At 41.6% G+C, this 15,712-nt stretch overlaps 1 protein-coding gene across 3 annotated transcripts; it reads right to left on the reverse strand.

Annotated features, from left to right (window-relative positions):
• Positions 1-4,518: 4,518 nt before the first annotated feature.
• Positions 4,519-12,535, reverse strand: LOC308406534 (uncharacterized protein). 3 transcript variants are annotated; one of them, XM_080897611.1, is made up of 2 exons: positions 11,844-12,535; positions 4,519-7,022 (listed from the first exon to the last, which is right to left on the reverse strand). In XM_080897611.1, the coding sequence occupies exon 2, from the start codon at positions 6,645-6,647 to the stop codon at positions 5,025-5,027; it is 1,623 nt and encodes a 540-aa protein (XP_080753737.1). In that variant the 5' UTR covers positions 6,648-7,022; positions 11,844-12,535; the 3' UTR covers positions 4,519-5,024. The 3 variants fall into 3 exon arrangements, with proteins under 3 accessions (XP_080753737.1, XP_080753736.1, XP_080753735.1); XM_080897610.1 differs by having other exon boundaries at positions 4,519-7,032; XM_080897609.1 differs by having other exon boundaries at positions 4,519-7,938; positions 9,294-12,535.
• Positions 12,536-15,712: the final 3,177 nt, after the last annotated feature.

A 15,712-nucleotide genomic window follows, 5' to 3' on the forward strand; every position in this document is an offset into this window, starting at 1 on the left:
CTTTGTCTATATCCTATTGTACTGACCTTATCTCGCACATCTGTTGTGTAGAGAAATTAGCACTGTGCTGATTAATATTAGTATTCGTTAATTCAAGTGTCTTAGGGGAAAGCTTTGAGAGTGGTTAAATGCCACTGCATCCTCAGTCCTCAGGGATACAATGCCAGCAATGTCTGTGACCATCAGATTAGATATTTGTGTAAGAAGGAGTAGTTCACATGTGATGCTGTCTACAGTGCACCTGAGAACAAGGAAATGCGCTTGAGCTATCTCTCTGCATTTGGTACCACTGGCCTTTTGTTTATTATTGTTAAAAGAAGGACAGCTCCTGGTTCCATATCTGGTGAAAGGACAGCTCTGTAAGAGCGTACGCTCAGAATAAACTAATCAGTAAATAAATATATAAATAAATTCACCTCTACCTTGAGGCTCCTTCATTGTGATATTACAAGATATTCTACATCTTGTAAGAGGACAGCTGTGTAAAATTCATAAAATACACCAAGAACTGGTTTCTGATGTTCCATTTAGCTCTTCCTGTGTAATTCATCTCCCATCACACTGTTTTTCTACTTTCCAGCTCCCCTCGATTACTGATATTTCAGATTTCATCTGTAAGTCAAAACCTTCTACTTGTCAGCTAGACCCCATTCCTACAGTTTTGGTTAAGGCATGTGTTGTGGAAGTTTTCCATTTAAATAAAGCCTGCAGACGAGCGGTGAGCGGTAGCTAACATTCTTTAATCCAAACACACAAAGAAACAGACAACCAAGCTTGCGAAGAGCCTACATGACCGCGGGGCAGGGTCAGCAGAGTCTCACTGAGCCTAGCATGGCTCTCAGTTAAATACCTTCTCCAGGAACAAAAGGCAGTACACAGCTGTTTCACACCTTAAGGTTCACACTCCCTTGCTACCTCCCAGAGTCCTTGAAGAGACAAAAAACTCTTCCTGCGGAGTGGTCTGCCTCCCCTAACTTCCCTACTACACCCCCACCATTTGTCTTACAGTATGGGTGTGAGACATGTTAAAATCCAGTGCCACCAAGGTATCATACAATAAAATAATGTGATTAATACATAAATAAAAGAAATTCCTATGCAGCATGTCTACGGCGGCTAAGCTGTCATCCCTGATGGACAACATCTCCCACCCCATGCAGCAGACTGTGACAGCACTGAGCAGCTCCTTCAGTGGGAGACTGCGGCACCCACGGTGTGGGACGGAGAGATTTCGCAGGTCTTTCCTCCCCACTGCTGTCAGACTCCATAATAAAGACTTTAACTGATCAAGCACACACATCCATACATATGCAATAATACTAAGTGCAATAATCCTTTCTGTCATCGTTGTATTTTTACTCAGTTGTATATAGTATTTGTATTTGTATTCTATTTTTATCTTATTGTATATTTATTTTATTTTATTCTACTGTATATAGTATTTTATTTTATTCTATTCTGTACAGTTGTGTACTGTATTTATTCTTATTGTATTCTAATTTTTGCCTCATAACTTTTGCACTGTCCACTTCCTGCTGTGACAAAACAAATTTCCCACGTGTGGGACTAATAAAGGTTATCTTATCTTATCTTATCTTATCTTATCTTATCTTATCTACCTTCTTTGCTTCCCCTCATATCTGCTATCATCTGCTCTTCACTTACCACTGGAACTGTTCCTGCTTCCCTCAAAATTGCCGCCATCACCCCAATATTGAAAAAAACTGGTCTAGATCCCAATAATTTTGAGAATTTTCGGCCTATTTCCAATCTACCATTCCTTTCAAAAATTCTTGAGAAAATAGTTGCCACACAACTCCACTCACATTTAACTAATAATAATCTGTATGAACAGTTCCAGTCTGGTTTTCGCCCCTCCCATAGCACTGAAACAGCACTTATAAAAATAACCAATGATCTTCTTATGGCAGCTGACTCCAGTTTACTTTCCATTCTTATTCTCCTTGATCTGAGTGCTGCTTTCGACACTATTTCTCACTCTATACTTCTCAGTAGGCTAGCCTCTATCGGTCTCTCCCATACTCCACTAGCCTGGTTTAAATCATACCTGTCTGATCGCACTCAGTTCATTCAACTCAAATCCTTTACTTCTCAGCCTTTCCCTCTGACCACTGGCGTGCCCCAGGTATCTGTCCTGGGCCCCCTTCTTTTCATTATCTACCTTCTACCGCTTGGACATATTTTCCGTAAATACAATATCCATTTTCACTGTTATGCCGATGACACCCAGCTTTATCTGTCCAATAAACCTGATTCTGCTCTTCCCCATCCTCCCTTACCCTCTGTTTAGCTGAACTAAATTCATGGTTCTCTTCTAATTTTCTCAAACTCAATAGTAATAAACCCGAGCTCCTCTTGGTAGGCACTAAATCAACATTATCCGGAACCAACAGTTTCTCTATTACTATCGATAACTTACCGGCCTTCATTTCTTCCTCTGTGAAAAGTTTGGGTGTCATCCTCGACAGTACTTTATCTTTCATTTCACACATTAATAACGTTACTCGGTCTGCATATTTTCAATTGCGCAACATTAATCGTCTCCGTCCTTTTCTCACCCCATATGCCACTGCCATTCTTGTCCATAGCCTTGTTACTTCCCGGATTGACTATTGTAATTCACTTCTTTTTGGTCTTACTCAAAAATCCATCCACAAGCTCCAATGCGTCCAGAACTCTGCTGCCCATATCATCTCCAGGACCCCTTCTGTCCACCACATCACTCCTGCCTTGCAGTAGCTTCATTGGCTCCCGGTCAAATATCGCATCAATTTCAAAATACTCTTGTACACATTTAAGGCTATTCATCAACTCTCTCCTCTGCTCTGCTCCATGACTCTGGAATTTCCTACCTCCTGATTTAAGAAATATCTCTTCCTTCTCACTCTTCAAGTCCAAACTCAAAACCCACTTGTACAAAATAGCTTATCCCACATAACCTCTCCACTCTGCTATTTTATTTGTTTATGTCTTATGCTTTTATGATTCTGTAAACTGCTTGCGTTTATGTTGCTTTTATTCTACTATGTACAGTGACCTTGTTACGTTTCGGTGTTGTCAGTGTTTTGTTTTTGCGTGACTGTCATGTGTTTCCTGTTTTACTTTGAAGGTCTGTTGTTATCTTAGTGTGTTCATTTTACGTTTCCTTGTCTCGTCAGGTCTAATTTGCCCCAGCTGTGTTTCCCTCCTGTGGTCCATTCCCTGATTGCTCCTTCTATGTATTTAAGCCCTGTGTGTCAGTTGGTCATGGTCGCGATCTCCCCCGTGTTGTAAATAGTTTGGTGTTTTGTTGTAAATAAATAGTCTGTTGTAAATAGCTGTGAATGGGTTTGTTAATATTTTCGTTTGAGACACCTTCGTTTTGGGATTTTGGTGGAGAGCTTTAGTTTGTTTCTCGTGTGTTTTTTTTCTTATTTTTATTTTCATACGTTGCACGCCGGTTGCCTAGGCCGGGGTGTAACATATGGGGGCTCGTCCGGGATTGCCTTCGCTGGGGGGGTCCGAGGACCGCCCCAGCCTTTGTCGTCTGCTGGAGGGTCAGTGGGACCGCTCCAGCCTTCATCAGCTTCGTCCGTCTTCGCTGGAGGGTCCGTTGGAGGGACCGCTTCAGCCTTCGTCCGCCTTCGCTGGAGGGTCCGAGGCACCGCTCCAGCCTTCGTCGTCTGCTGGAGGGTCCGTGGGACCGCTCCAGCCTTCGTTTGTCTTTGCTGGAGGGTCCGTGGGACCGCTCCAGACTTCATCCGTCTTCGCTGGAGGGTCCGTGGGACCGCTCCACACTTCATCCGTCTTCGCTGGAGGGTCCGAGGGACCGCTCCAGCCTTCGTCTGCCTTCGCTGGAGGGTCCGGGGCACCACTCCAGCCTTCGTCGTCTGCGGGAGGGTCCGAGGGACCGCTCCAGCCTCCACCAGCCTTCATCCGCTTTTGATCAAACATTTCACTTGGGGTTACATGTTTGATTTTTGGGTGGGGGGAAATGTTAAGTTTCGGTGTTGTCAGTGTTTTGTTTTTGCGTGACTGTCATGTGTTTCCTGTTTTACTTTGAAGGTCTGTTGTTATCTTAGTGTGTTCAGTTTACGTTTCCTTGTCTTGTCAGGTCTAATTTGCCCCAGCTGTGTTTCCCTCCTGTGGTCCATTCCCTGATTGCTCCTTCTATGTATTTAAGCCCTGTGTGTCAGTTGGTCATGGTCGCGATCTCCCCCGTGTTGTAAATAGTTTGGTGTTTTGTTGTAAATAAATAGTCTGTTGTAAATAGCTGTGAATGGGTTTGTTAATATTTTCGTTTGAGACACCTTCGTTTTGGGATTTTGGTGGAGAGCTTTAGTTTGTTTCTCGTGTGTTTTTTTTTTTTTTTTTTTTTTTTCTTATTTTTATTTTCATACGTTGCACGCCGGTTGCCTAGGCCGGGGTGTAACAGACCTTGAGTGTTTTGAAAGGCTGTCAAGGGTTGACAATTTGTTCAAACACAGTAAGAGAGAAATGAGACACTGGCAGACCGACTCAGAGTTTCAAAGACGTGCGCACGGGTGAGAGTCTCTGAGCAGACTAACACACCGAGCACCGTTTACTCGCTTTATTTATAAGGCAAAATGGGTTACATAATACTTCCTCTTTCAACTGAAGAGGGGAGAGCTCAGGCATTGTCTTAGCTATCTAACTTCTGCACACAAACTGAAAAACAACGACACAGCAGTATTCATGCTTATCTGACATCGCAGACACTGAAGTAAAGAATGCATGTATATGTCCTGTCTTTGTCAAACATCTCACACACTTAAGCAAGGAATACATTGTGTTCTTTTCAACAGTAAGCTTTACCGTGTGAAAATATATAAACACTTGATTATAAGGCATACTTGTTTCTACTTGATTATACTTTAATGATTTAACTAAAATAAAAATTCTCTTAACATTCCCTCCTGATGTTAATATATTTCACATGTTTTACTCAATGCATAGTCACTTGTTAGTCACATTTTCAACTTGCACGTCATTCAGTGAAATAATTAAACAACAAGCTTGTCAAGATTGTCATAGAGATTTTCTTCTCTCTCTCCCACACTCAGCATACCATACTGACGATAGGGATCCTCCATAACTGACTGAGCCAAGACATGGTTTCCTAACATACGCTTGAACATGTTTGTCATTATGCTTCTCAGACATGGGATAATACAAGCAATGAAAAAGCAAAATAGTAACATCACACTGAAAAGGGCCAACAGGCCTTTAATCAGTAGAGATTTCCAAGAGCCGCTCAGTTGTTTCAAAACATTCAAAGCATTTGTCATGTTTAATGAATGGATGTTATCAGGTATGTAGGTACAACATGTAGTGTTAAACAATACGCAGAGACCACCTTTCTCTGCGAGAATGATGTCTAAAGCCACTCGGTGCTGCATGACAGTGATGCGAATTGCATCAATTTCTTCATTCTGTCCTTGATTAATGCGGGTTGAAGCATTTAAAAATAATCCAAAACGATAGTCCAGGGTTTCTATCCGTAGTGCGTGTTTCCCTACTCCTATCCATGGAAACAAAGCGTGTATTACCTTCTGGCTCTTGGTCCAGAGTTTGAAGTCATCTGGTACATCAGAACCAAGATATGGATCATGGGGCTTGAGGCCTGTGCTACGTTTAGCTCTGGTGTTGCTGTTCACTGACATCTTAAAGGTGTGGTCAGATACCAGAACAGGGGCACAGAGTCCGGTGCTGTTTGGTGGCAGCATGAAATAGACTTTCAGGCCACACGCCCAAGCTGCGCCCTGTACCCAGTATGTACCTGTCGATGAGCCGATGCCATCCCAATCTGGTGCCGCCAGGATCATGGAGCAGTTTCGGTTTTGTCCTAATTTCTTCAGACCCTGGGGCGTACCTGTTTGTCCGGTTGCTCCTGTGAAGTTAAAGCACACTGGGTGTTGTATGTCAGGTGGCAAAACAACTGAGAATGATTTCAGTTTTCTATGGCTGACGTTTATATGCACCCAGTAGGCTTCATTGCAGGTGTAGTTTATATTTGGGTACTGGTGGGTGCAGTTTGTTATGTTGTAGATTAAAGACTTTACACTCTGTGGGACTATATATTGTGTAGTGTTGTGGCATGTGTTGCTGTTTTGGTCCTTTATGGATCCACCTATCACCATCACAGGTTTTCCTGGTGTTGAGCAGGTCCCGGTAATGGCTTTGTCATATATGCAGAGTGCTTCAGCCTTGGTTGGGGGTTTTCCATACACTGTGGCATGGAGTGCTGTCGTGGGCATATGTGAGCAGACATAGCAGTTTGCGGCATTGTCTTCTCTGTGCACTCTGTCATGGACATACCGGTACCATGCATTGTTCAGCCACGGGTGGTTGTGTTCTTTGTCTATCTCCTTCAGGTGCGAGTTGTCGTGGGTCCACCTCTTAGGTCGGAGAATAATTGGTACTGTCTTGTGGGTTCCACTGGGCATCAACCAAAAGAGTGTCGTCATCAGGAGGATAGCCATTAGACAGAATATGTAGCACATGAGTAGTTTTCGTTTGATGTCACAAGCGCCCAAGCACAACAGCTTTGGGGCTGGAACTGGTGCTAGCATTGATTCTGAAGCTGGTTCTTCTTCTGGATTTATCAGGTTGTTTTCCTCAGTCATCTTGTTGAGATTTTATTCAGGCGTCCCTGGTGTTATTATTGGTTCTGCTCTTCGGTGGGATAGGTCAGTCTGATCTTCAGGGCGACCAGGCACACCCGAGCTCCCACGTGAGTAGCACTGCCGAGGAAGCACAGGGCGGGAAACCCGTTCAGCCCTGTCCTCCAGCAGGGGTTCACGTAAGAGTCAGGGGAACCGGCGTCTTATTGTGGTGCAAACACTTTCTTCACGTGGGATTGATGAATCCACGAAACTCGTTCGGCTATCTTACACGCTGTGGGTGTGGTAAGTAGCACCTGGAAGGGACCTTCCCACTTTGGAGCACTCCAGTTTTTCCGCTGGAGGACTTTAATCAGAATCCAATCACCGGGGTTCAACCTGCAAGAAACTGAAGAAAAGTCACTCGGCAGTTGATTGCTTAATCTCACTTCTTTATTCTCAAATAGTTTTGTCATCCATTCTGCCATTGTTGTTTCTGCAATAGATTTATTAATTGGCTCACTCATTATGGGGAGTGGAAAATGTCTGCCATGTACGATTTCAAATGGCGTTAGACCACCTGTTCCTTGAGTTATTCTCATCCATAATTTAACCAAGCTTAGACATTCAGGCCAAGGTTTTTTAGTCTCTTCCATACATTTCCTCAACCTTTGTTTAATTGTGCCGTTAGTTCTCTCGACTAATCCTGCACTTTGTGGATGATAAGAACAGTGATGTTTTATGCTGAAGCCTAAAGCTTCAGAAACTTTACTTATTACTTCATTTACAAAATGTGTGCCATTGTCTGATCTTATCAGAGATGGAATACCGTACGTTGGAATAAAATGATTACATAGACATTTTGCTACTGATATTGCATCTGCTTTTTTCACTGGGTATATTTCTGGCCACTTGGAAAATACATCAATTATCACAAGTGCATATTTGGAGGATTGTGATTCATTTAATTCTATGAAATCCATGTGGACAGTGTGAAATGGATGCGGTGGTATAGGGAAATGCCCTCGCTTTGGACGTAGATTTCCCTGTGCGTTGTGTCTTTGGCAAATCATACATGTTCTGATAAACTCTTGTGCTGAACTTTCAAAATTTTTTGTATAGAATTGTTTATTAAGAATATTAATCATCCCTCCTGATGACACATGAGTTTTCCCATGTGTCACTAAAGCAGCAGTTCTATGCAAAGATTTTGGAAGCACTGGTTTGCCATTACACATCATAAGGTTGTCTTTTAATTCTGCTCCATCTTTCACCCAAGATTTTTGTTCACTCAGCGATGCTGTTTTCTGTGCATCTGCTAGTATTTCTAAAGGTATTAGATCTATGGTTTCTGTTGTTAAAACATCAATTTGTTTTTCTGCAGCTGCTTTTGCTGCTTTGTCAGCAAAGTTATTTCCTCTCGTAATTTCTGTGTCATCCTTTTGATGAGCTGCACATTTGCATAGTGCTAATTCTTTTGGCAACGTTATTACTTCTAATAGCTTTTTTAGAAGGTTTGCATGTTGAACTGTGTTGCCTGAGGAAGTTGTCATTCCTCTGTTATGCCATATTTTAGCGAAATGATGAACTGCTGAATAGACATATTGACTGTCTGTGTAAACATTAACACTTTGACCCTTATATAAAGTACATGCTCTGATGACTGCGGTTAGTTCTGCGCTTTGAGCAGAGTTTGAGGAGCTGAGAGCTTTTGCTTCTATCACTTTATCAACAGTTGTGACCGCATAACCCACACAATTTCTACCGTGAATGTCTTTTGACGCTGAGCCGTCCACAAAAACATTACTGAAACTGCTCTGGGGGGAGCTGTATATATCAGTGCGAGGTTTTGTATCTTCCTCTAATTTTTGAATGCAACAGTGTTGTTCTCCGTCCAGAGAAGTCGGCAAAAGTGTACTTGGGTTTAGCTGGCCACACTTCTCTATTTTTATGTGTGATTGTGTAAGTAGAATCCCCACATAAGAAAGTTGTCTTGCATGCGTGAGGAAAGAGAGGTTCGCTTGGAGCAAAATAGAGGTCACTGCATGTGGGACTTTGATGATCAATTTATGTCCTAGAACAATGTCTGCACATTTTTTAACTGCCTCTGCTGCTGCTGCGCATGCCTGAACACAGGTAGGTAATCCAGCAGCTACAGAGTCAAGTTTGCATGAGTAGAAAGCTAATGGACGTTGTTTTTCTCCAAAAGCTTGAGTTAAGACTGCTTTCATATACCCTCCTGCACCATCAACATGGAGAACGAAAGGTTTTCCATAGTCTGGTAATGCTAAGACGGTACATGTCTGCAGTGCTATTTTCAAATCAACGAAAGCTTTTTCTGCTTCTGGAGTCCATTGTACTTTGTCTTTTAATGCTAGATCTTTACCATAAATGAGGTTCTGTAGTGGTTGAGCTAGTAATGCGTATTCTGGAATCCAGCATCTACAGAAATTGCACAGTCCTAAAAAACTCATCATTTGTTGTTTAGTTACTGGTTTTGGGGCATTTTGGACTGCTATCTTTCTGCTCTCTAACAGCTGCCTGCCTTGTCCTGTCAATTTGTGGCCAAGGTATGTTACTTCCTGGCTCCACAATTGCAGTTTATGCTGTGACACTTTATGGCCTTGCTCTGCGAGATGTTGCAAAACTGTTGATGTGTTTTCTTTGCACTCATCTTTTGTATGGCCTGTGATCAATATATCATCTACATACAACAAGAACTGCCCTGGGGCAGGGAGCGTACAAGATGACATTGATTTTCTCAAAGCCTCTGCATACAGAGTTGGGCTATTCTGGAATCCCTGAGGCAACCTTGTATAAGTATACTTTTGATTGTCAAAGGTGAATCCGAATAACTTCTGTGAGTCAGGGTGCAGAGGTACGGAGAAGAAGGCATTGGACAAGTCTATTACAGAGAACCACCGTTCTTTTGGTGTTACTTGATTTAGAATTGTGTGTGGATTTGCAACCACTGGAGGTATCTGCTCTGTTACCTCATTTATTGCTCTTAGATCATGAACTAAGCGATATTTTCCTGTATTAGCCTTTTTTACTGGAAAAATTGGTGTATTACACGTGGCTTCATTAGTTTTCACGAGAATACCTGCTTTTTGCATCTCTGCTATGACTGGTCTGATACCTTCTTTTGCCTCTGCACTCAAGGGATATTGTGGTTTTACAGGCCTATATGAGGTTGTAGTTTTCACCACTACTGGATCTGCTCCTTTTATTAGGCCTACATCCGTGGGTCCTTGAGACCATAATGTTTGTGGCAGCTTCTCTAGTTCTGGATGTGCTTCAATTGTTAATACTTGTCATTCATCTTGCTCTGTTGTGGCTAAATGTGTGGCTGGTGTGGCTGTCACCGGCCAACACAGCGTTAGCCTCATGCACCCAGTTCTACGGCCTTTTTGCCAGTCCTCACACTCTATTTTGTCATATCTGTCCATTTCTACATTTCTCAGCACTGTGCCTAACTCAGACCAAGGCGTTTGGTCGTTGCGTGCAACAGATACATGAGGGTTGCATATCTTATTTAAGCGCTGCACTGCATCTGTCTGTAACACTGAGCATACTGCATTACCACTCTGTGTCACATACAGGTGTTGTAGGACTAGTTTTTGCGGTCCTAGTCTGTGCACTTGTTGATCATAAATTTTGTCTGGACCTGGGACATATTTATACCACAAGGTGTTGTGATATTTTGCTGGGTCCTGTCTATGTGAGTGCTCAGGTAAGTACATATTAGCTTTGGCCTCTAATGGTTCAAGTTTTGGTAAATCTAAGGCCCAGTAATAATTTGGCTCACCTAAACCTTCACAAACAAAAATATCTTCAGTTTGGCTCTGACTTTCAGAGAGTAGGAGTCTGGCTTTCATGCCACTTTCTTCAGGAAAAACTCCTATTTTTAATTTTGTTAAAGCATCTCTTCCTAACAAATTTAGTGGACAAGATGGATCATAGATGCACTGATTTTTGCAGGCACGGCCACTATCTCTATGTGACATAAAAAGGGGGTCGGTTAGATGCTGTTTTGTCACATGTCCTGAGGCTGATTTCACGATTAAGGTATCTTTTGAAGAGGTTAAATTTGGGACTTCTACTGTTAGGACAGTTTTACAAGCACCTGTGTCGCAAAGGAATTTTATTGGGACCCCGTTAACGTGCACTATAACGGTGGGCTTTGCTTCTGAGCCTAGCAGCAGTTGTTCAATGTTGTAAACTTCCCCTTCACTTGTTTCACTTCCCTTTTCTTGTGCTAGTCATTCATCACGGCGTCTGCGCCTGTCATCTCCACCTTCCTGTTCTTGGCTTACATTTCTACAGTTTCGAGCAAAGTGCCCGATTTTACCACAGTTATAACATCTCATATCTCTTCTATCTCTTCTTTGTCCTGCTTTTGGGCACGTTTAGCAATGCGTTTATCGTTTTCTACCATCCACGCCTTGAAAAGGTGCCATTCTGCTAAGCGTTTTGCTTTTTTCTTTTGGCTCTTTTCCTCAAATAATTCTTTTTGTAAAGCAGCCTTTAAAGCAGTTATTGATTCTTGATTGCATTTGCCTTGCCAGGCTGGGCAATAAATTTTATGTGGATTTCTCCACCTATTTGCACTGACTCTTCCTGCATTTGGACAGTTTTTTTCCAACCATCCTTCATCTGCTGTTAATTTTACTTTAGTTTTAGAGTTACCCATTTTGAACTAATTACGTCAGAACTGTGACACCTTCTTTGGCATGAAAAAGTGAGAATGGGTTTTCGATAACAGCCTTCTACTCTCCCACTAATTGAGAGAGCGGTTATCAATTTTACGTGATGAAGCACAACCCTTTTTTCCACCTTTACCAATACGTGAGTGTACACAGGAAAACAGTTTGAGAAGTGGTTCGACCGCGTATTGGGTCGTAAAAACAACTCACTCCTCACAAACAAAGCGCGTTTCTATGATTTTTATTGAGATTTTCCGTAGGCCTATTTATTTGTGTAACACCTTCACCTTCAGCCACTCTTCTTGAGTGACCGGAAACCTGTTCCGTTGCAGCCACTCCCAGAGCGACCGGAACTTTTAATAGCGATTTTTCTAGAATTTCGCTCTTGCCTGTCGTCTTCTTAGTCCCGCATGGACACTGAGATCTGTCGGCGTACCTAGGTTTACACACTACTTAAAGGAAAATCTCAATATCAACGTATTTTAGCGCTTGGTGGAATGCGTGTCATATTCACCTCTACTGTGGCGCTGCGTTTTAAGATCCGGTGCTCATCGGGTCCTGGAGCCGTGAAGGCCGAACGCTGACCGGAGATCGAATTCACGTTCCCGGGTTTTTCGTTTTACTGATCAGATTTCTTCCAGCGCAGGCGTCACGACGTCAGGATCCGATGGAGACCGTCTGTGGAAAACTAGACGTTAAAATAACAGTCAGTTCTCCGGCTACGAAGGACCAATTAAATGTCAAGGGTTGACAATTTGTTCAAACACAGTAAGAGAGAAATGAGACACTGGCAGACCGACTCAGAGTTTCAAAGACGTGCGCACGGGTGAGAGTCTCTGAGCAGACTAACACACCGAGCACCGTTTACTCGCTTTATTTATAAGGCAAAATGGGTTACATAATACTTCCTCTTTCAACTGAAGAGGGGAGAGCTCAGGCATTGTCTTAGCTATCTAACTTCTGCACACAAACTGAAAAACAACGACACAGCAGTATTCATGCTTATCTGACATCGCAGACACTGAAGTAAAGAATGCATGTATATGTCCTGTCTTTGTCAAACATCTCACACACTTAAGCAAGGAATACATTGTGTTCTTTTCAACAGTAAGCTTTACCGTGTGAAAATATATAAACACTTGATTATAAGGCATACTTGTTTCTACTTGATTATACTTTAATGATTTAACTAAAATAAAAATTCTCTTAACAAAGGCACTTTCAAATAAAATGTATTATTATTATTATTATTATTATTATTATTATTATTAAAAGGAACAAACACAGAGCACACACAAGGAGAATCAAATTACTCTTATTGATACACGTTTTGTTAACACCCAATGTTTCCTATTAAAAGAAAGAGAATAATTGTGTTGTTTTTACTTTAGACGGCCTCCCATCCTTTGACTGATCTCTGTGATACTTATGATGTTGGAGATTCGGCAAAAATACTTCAATCACCAGCCCAGGATTGCTAGCTGAGTGCAGAATTGTGCTGTTGCTTTGGCTTCTCTAGCACTCAGTTTGACATTCAGCATGGTTTCCCCAATGCTCTCAACCCTTTGAGCCTTTCCCATTCTTCTCCCAGACTGCTGGCGTTTCATTCAGACCTTGTGGGTTCAGCAGGCCTGCAGGAGAAGAACTGGAAAGCATCCTTGTGCAACAATATCAATATTTTAGCTTCCAGGTAGGCACATTCAGAGTGCGGGTTCTTGAGTTCATTTTATTCATTTATACAATTCTCTTGATAGGAAGAACAACACAATACCAAGTCTTTCACTTACTTTGTGAGTTCAGATTTGTTTGGCTAACTCTGTTCTCTTACTTTTCTTATAATATTTATTTTCCATAGTTAGACAAGCTCTGTAAAGAAAATGTTCAAAATGTGTCACAAAGCTGAGCAGTACATTCCACCTTTTCACTTAACCAAGTCCCCCTACTGCCTAACTTAAGCCCAAGATTAATTGTCTTTTTCACACAGTGGTCTTATTGAAAAGGCAGGAAAGGTGACATGTGGGTTTCTCAATCGACTTTTTCCCTAAGTTAACACAAGCTCTTTTTACTTATTATCCTGAAAAAAAGTCAAATTCCCAGGGCACTTTTGTAACGCTTTCTGTGTTACTCTCTGCATGGTTGATGTTATGGCTTCAAGAGGGTTCTCTGAAGTCCCAAGCTCCTCAAAGCTGATGCAGTGCAGAGTTGGAACCATCAGGAAACAAAGGACTGAGGGAGCATAAGCTCTCATTTTCCAGAGCAAGTTAAAAGCAGCACAGCTCCTTCTAATGCTCAGAGGCCTATTTTAGATATAGGGAGCTTTTAATGTCTAATGCACACTGCTGGGCTCACTGACAATGTCGATGGTAAAAGAAGGACTTCAAAAAAGCAACAAACATGGAATATTCCACACTTTTAGAAAGAGGGATGTGCTGCCCGAGCGAAAGAACTGCAAATGATGTGATTTGAGTAAAAGTACCAAAAATAAAAATCCACATATTTTAACTGACCATTATTCATTTAAATAATGTTGAAATTAATAGTGTGTGTTCCCACTTCGCACAATTTGGTTGCTGTGCACAGAAAATACCCATCCATTTTCGAAACCCGTATATCCAGTCGAGGATTGCAGGAGGGCTGCAGCCTATCTCAGCAGGAACTGGGTATTAGAGTGTGTGTGCATGGAGGAGAAGCATTGTAAAATGCTTTGTTCTGCTGTGAGGCTTAAAGAGCTATATAAGAGATATGGAAAACATGTTCAGAGATTTTAAAGCCGTATGGAGATTTTGTTTTCTGTTTTTGGGATATAGACAGTGAGATAATGAAGAAAATACAGGAAATGCTGCAACAGACACTACAATACTCAAACTTAAAACAGTGGGTTAACAGTTCAGCCAACTAAGCATCTCATGGAAATGTTTGAGTGCTGAAATGATAAAAATAATTAAGAAGTGCGTAAATAGAAGTTATTGTTGCTTAACCCCTGGTTAGAGCAGTTCTAATCAAGAATATTACATCCATCCAGTTTTCCATTATGATTATAAAATATTTCTTACATTAAATTTTTGCCTTTCTTTTTTTCTTTGTCATCAGACTGTATTGTTCAGTGAATGGGTTCTAATAATCATAAAAGAGAAAAAAATCAATGTTTTTTAGCCATAAAGAGAAAAAAGCCCCGCATTAGCAGACATCAAGGTTTTTCCTTTTTAGTACAGCTTATCCTTAAAATACCCTCTGGTGGGACCGGATAAATGTCCATGGGGCGAGTGGATAAAATTTCCAGGAAACAACCTACAATGAGTAACATTTCTAAGTGCCTTCCATTTCCCTGCAAAGGTTCAAAGGGTACAAAATCCAGAGGGTGACATTCAAATGAGTCTTATCTTCATCATTTTAACCCTCATATAGCCTGAAAGGCTATATGCCATGTTCCAGCTAGAGCAAAAGTATGGGGTAATTATGTGCTTATTTATGTTTTTGGTACATCAGACCTGCTCTCTGTTCCTTCTTGGATCAATTATATTTTAGGGCGATTAGGCAGATCACAAGGCAGATAACAGCATTGTAATTTCATGTAATTTGCATTCTTCATCAGGCTAATTCTGAGAAATTTGAAACATGTCGGTAAACGTCACTGCGAGAGCTTGTTGATAATAAATTGTCAGCTCAATCAATTGCTATTGCTTGTACACTATAGCTTCATAGTGCTGAGAGAGCCTTGCGATAACAATCAGCAGTACTGATCTGTAATGACAGGGCAGGGGTGTGGGAGTATGGCAGAGCAGATATGTTGAATGAGTAAAAAGAAAAGGGAAACGGCGTAAGGGGAATCCATCTGGCCAGGAGAGGGCTCTGGATGTCAGGAATCTAACAGGGGTCCTTAAATGTCAGGCATTAGAATTATTCAGATTAGTTAGGTCTGCCAAGATCTTCATCATTTCTCCTGTTTTTGCCCTCTTTTCTTTCTGTTCATCTTTTTTCTTCATCCTCCCCTTCTTCCATCCTCACCCATCTCTCTATCCTGCCCACCAAGACACCAAGCATTAACACCCTGGTCTAGTCTCTGACTGGTGTTGAATATTTCAATATAGCTCTGCTTATCTGGCAGCCCCTATGACCTGCCTGGATGAGCGAGGGAGAAGCAGAGGTTCGCATGGTGAGCTGTGGAATAGATACTATACACAGTCATATATAAGTGAAGAACTTGCCTCGAGGTGAGCAAGCACATGAATACCAGATATCCCCCCATTCTCATTTGTGTGAACGTATCCTGAATGCCATAACAGATACTAAATTCAAGCCTTCATTTAGGATTTTATTTTTCTCTGGATTCTCTTTAACTTCAGGAATTTTTGTGAGTAAAATTGAAATGTTTTAATTTTTTTG

Source organism: Rhamphochromis sp. 'chilingali', assembly GCF_963969265.1.
Source record: "Rhamphochromis sp. 'chilingali' genome assembly, chromosome: 11".
NCBI lineage: Eukaryota > Metazoa > Chordata > Actinopteri > Cichliformes > Cichlidae > Rhamphochromis > Rhamphochromis sp. 'chilingali'.

Bases quoted from the DNA above. Each gene is read 5' to 3' on its own strand.
- LOC308406534 (XM_080897611.1), bottom strand. From the start codon at position 6,647: ATGACTGAGGAAAACAACCTGATAAATCCAGAAGAAGAACCAGCTTCA.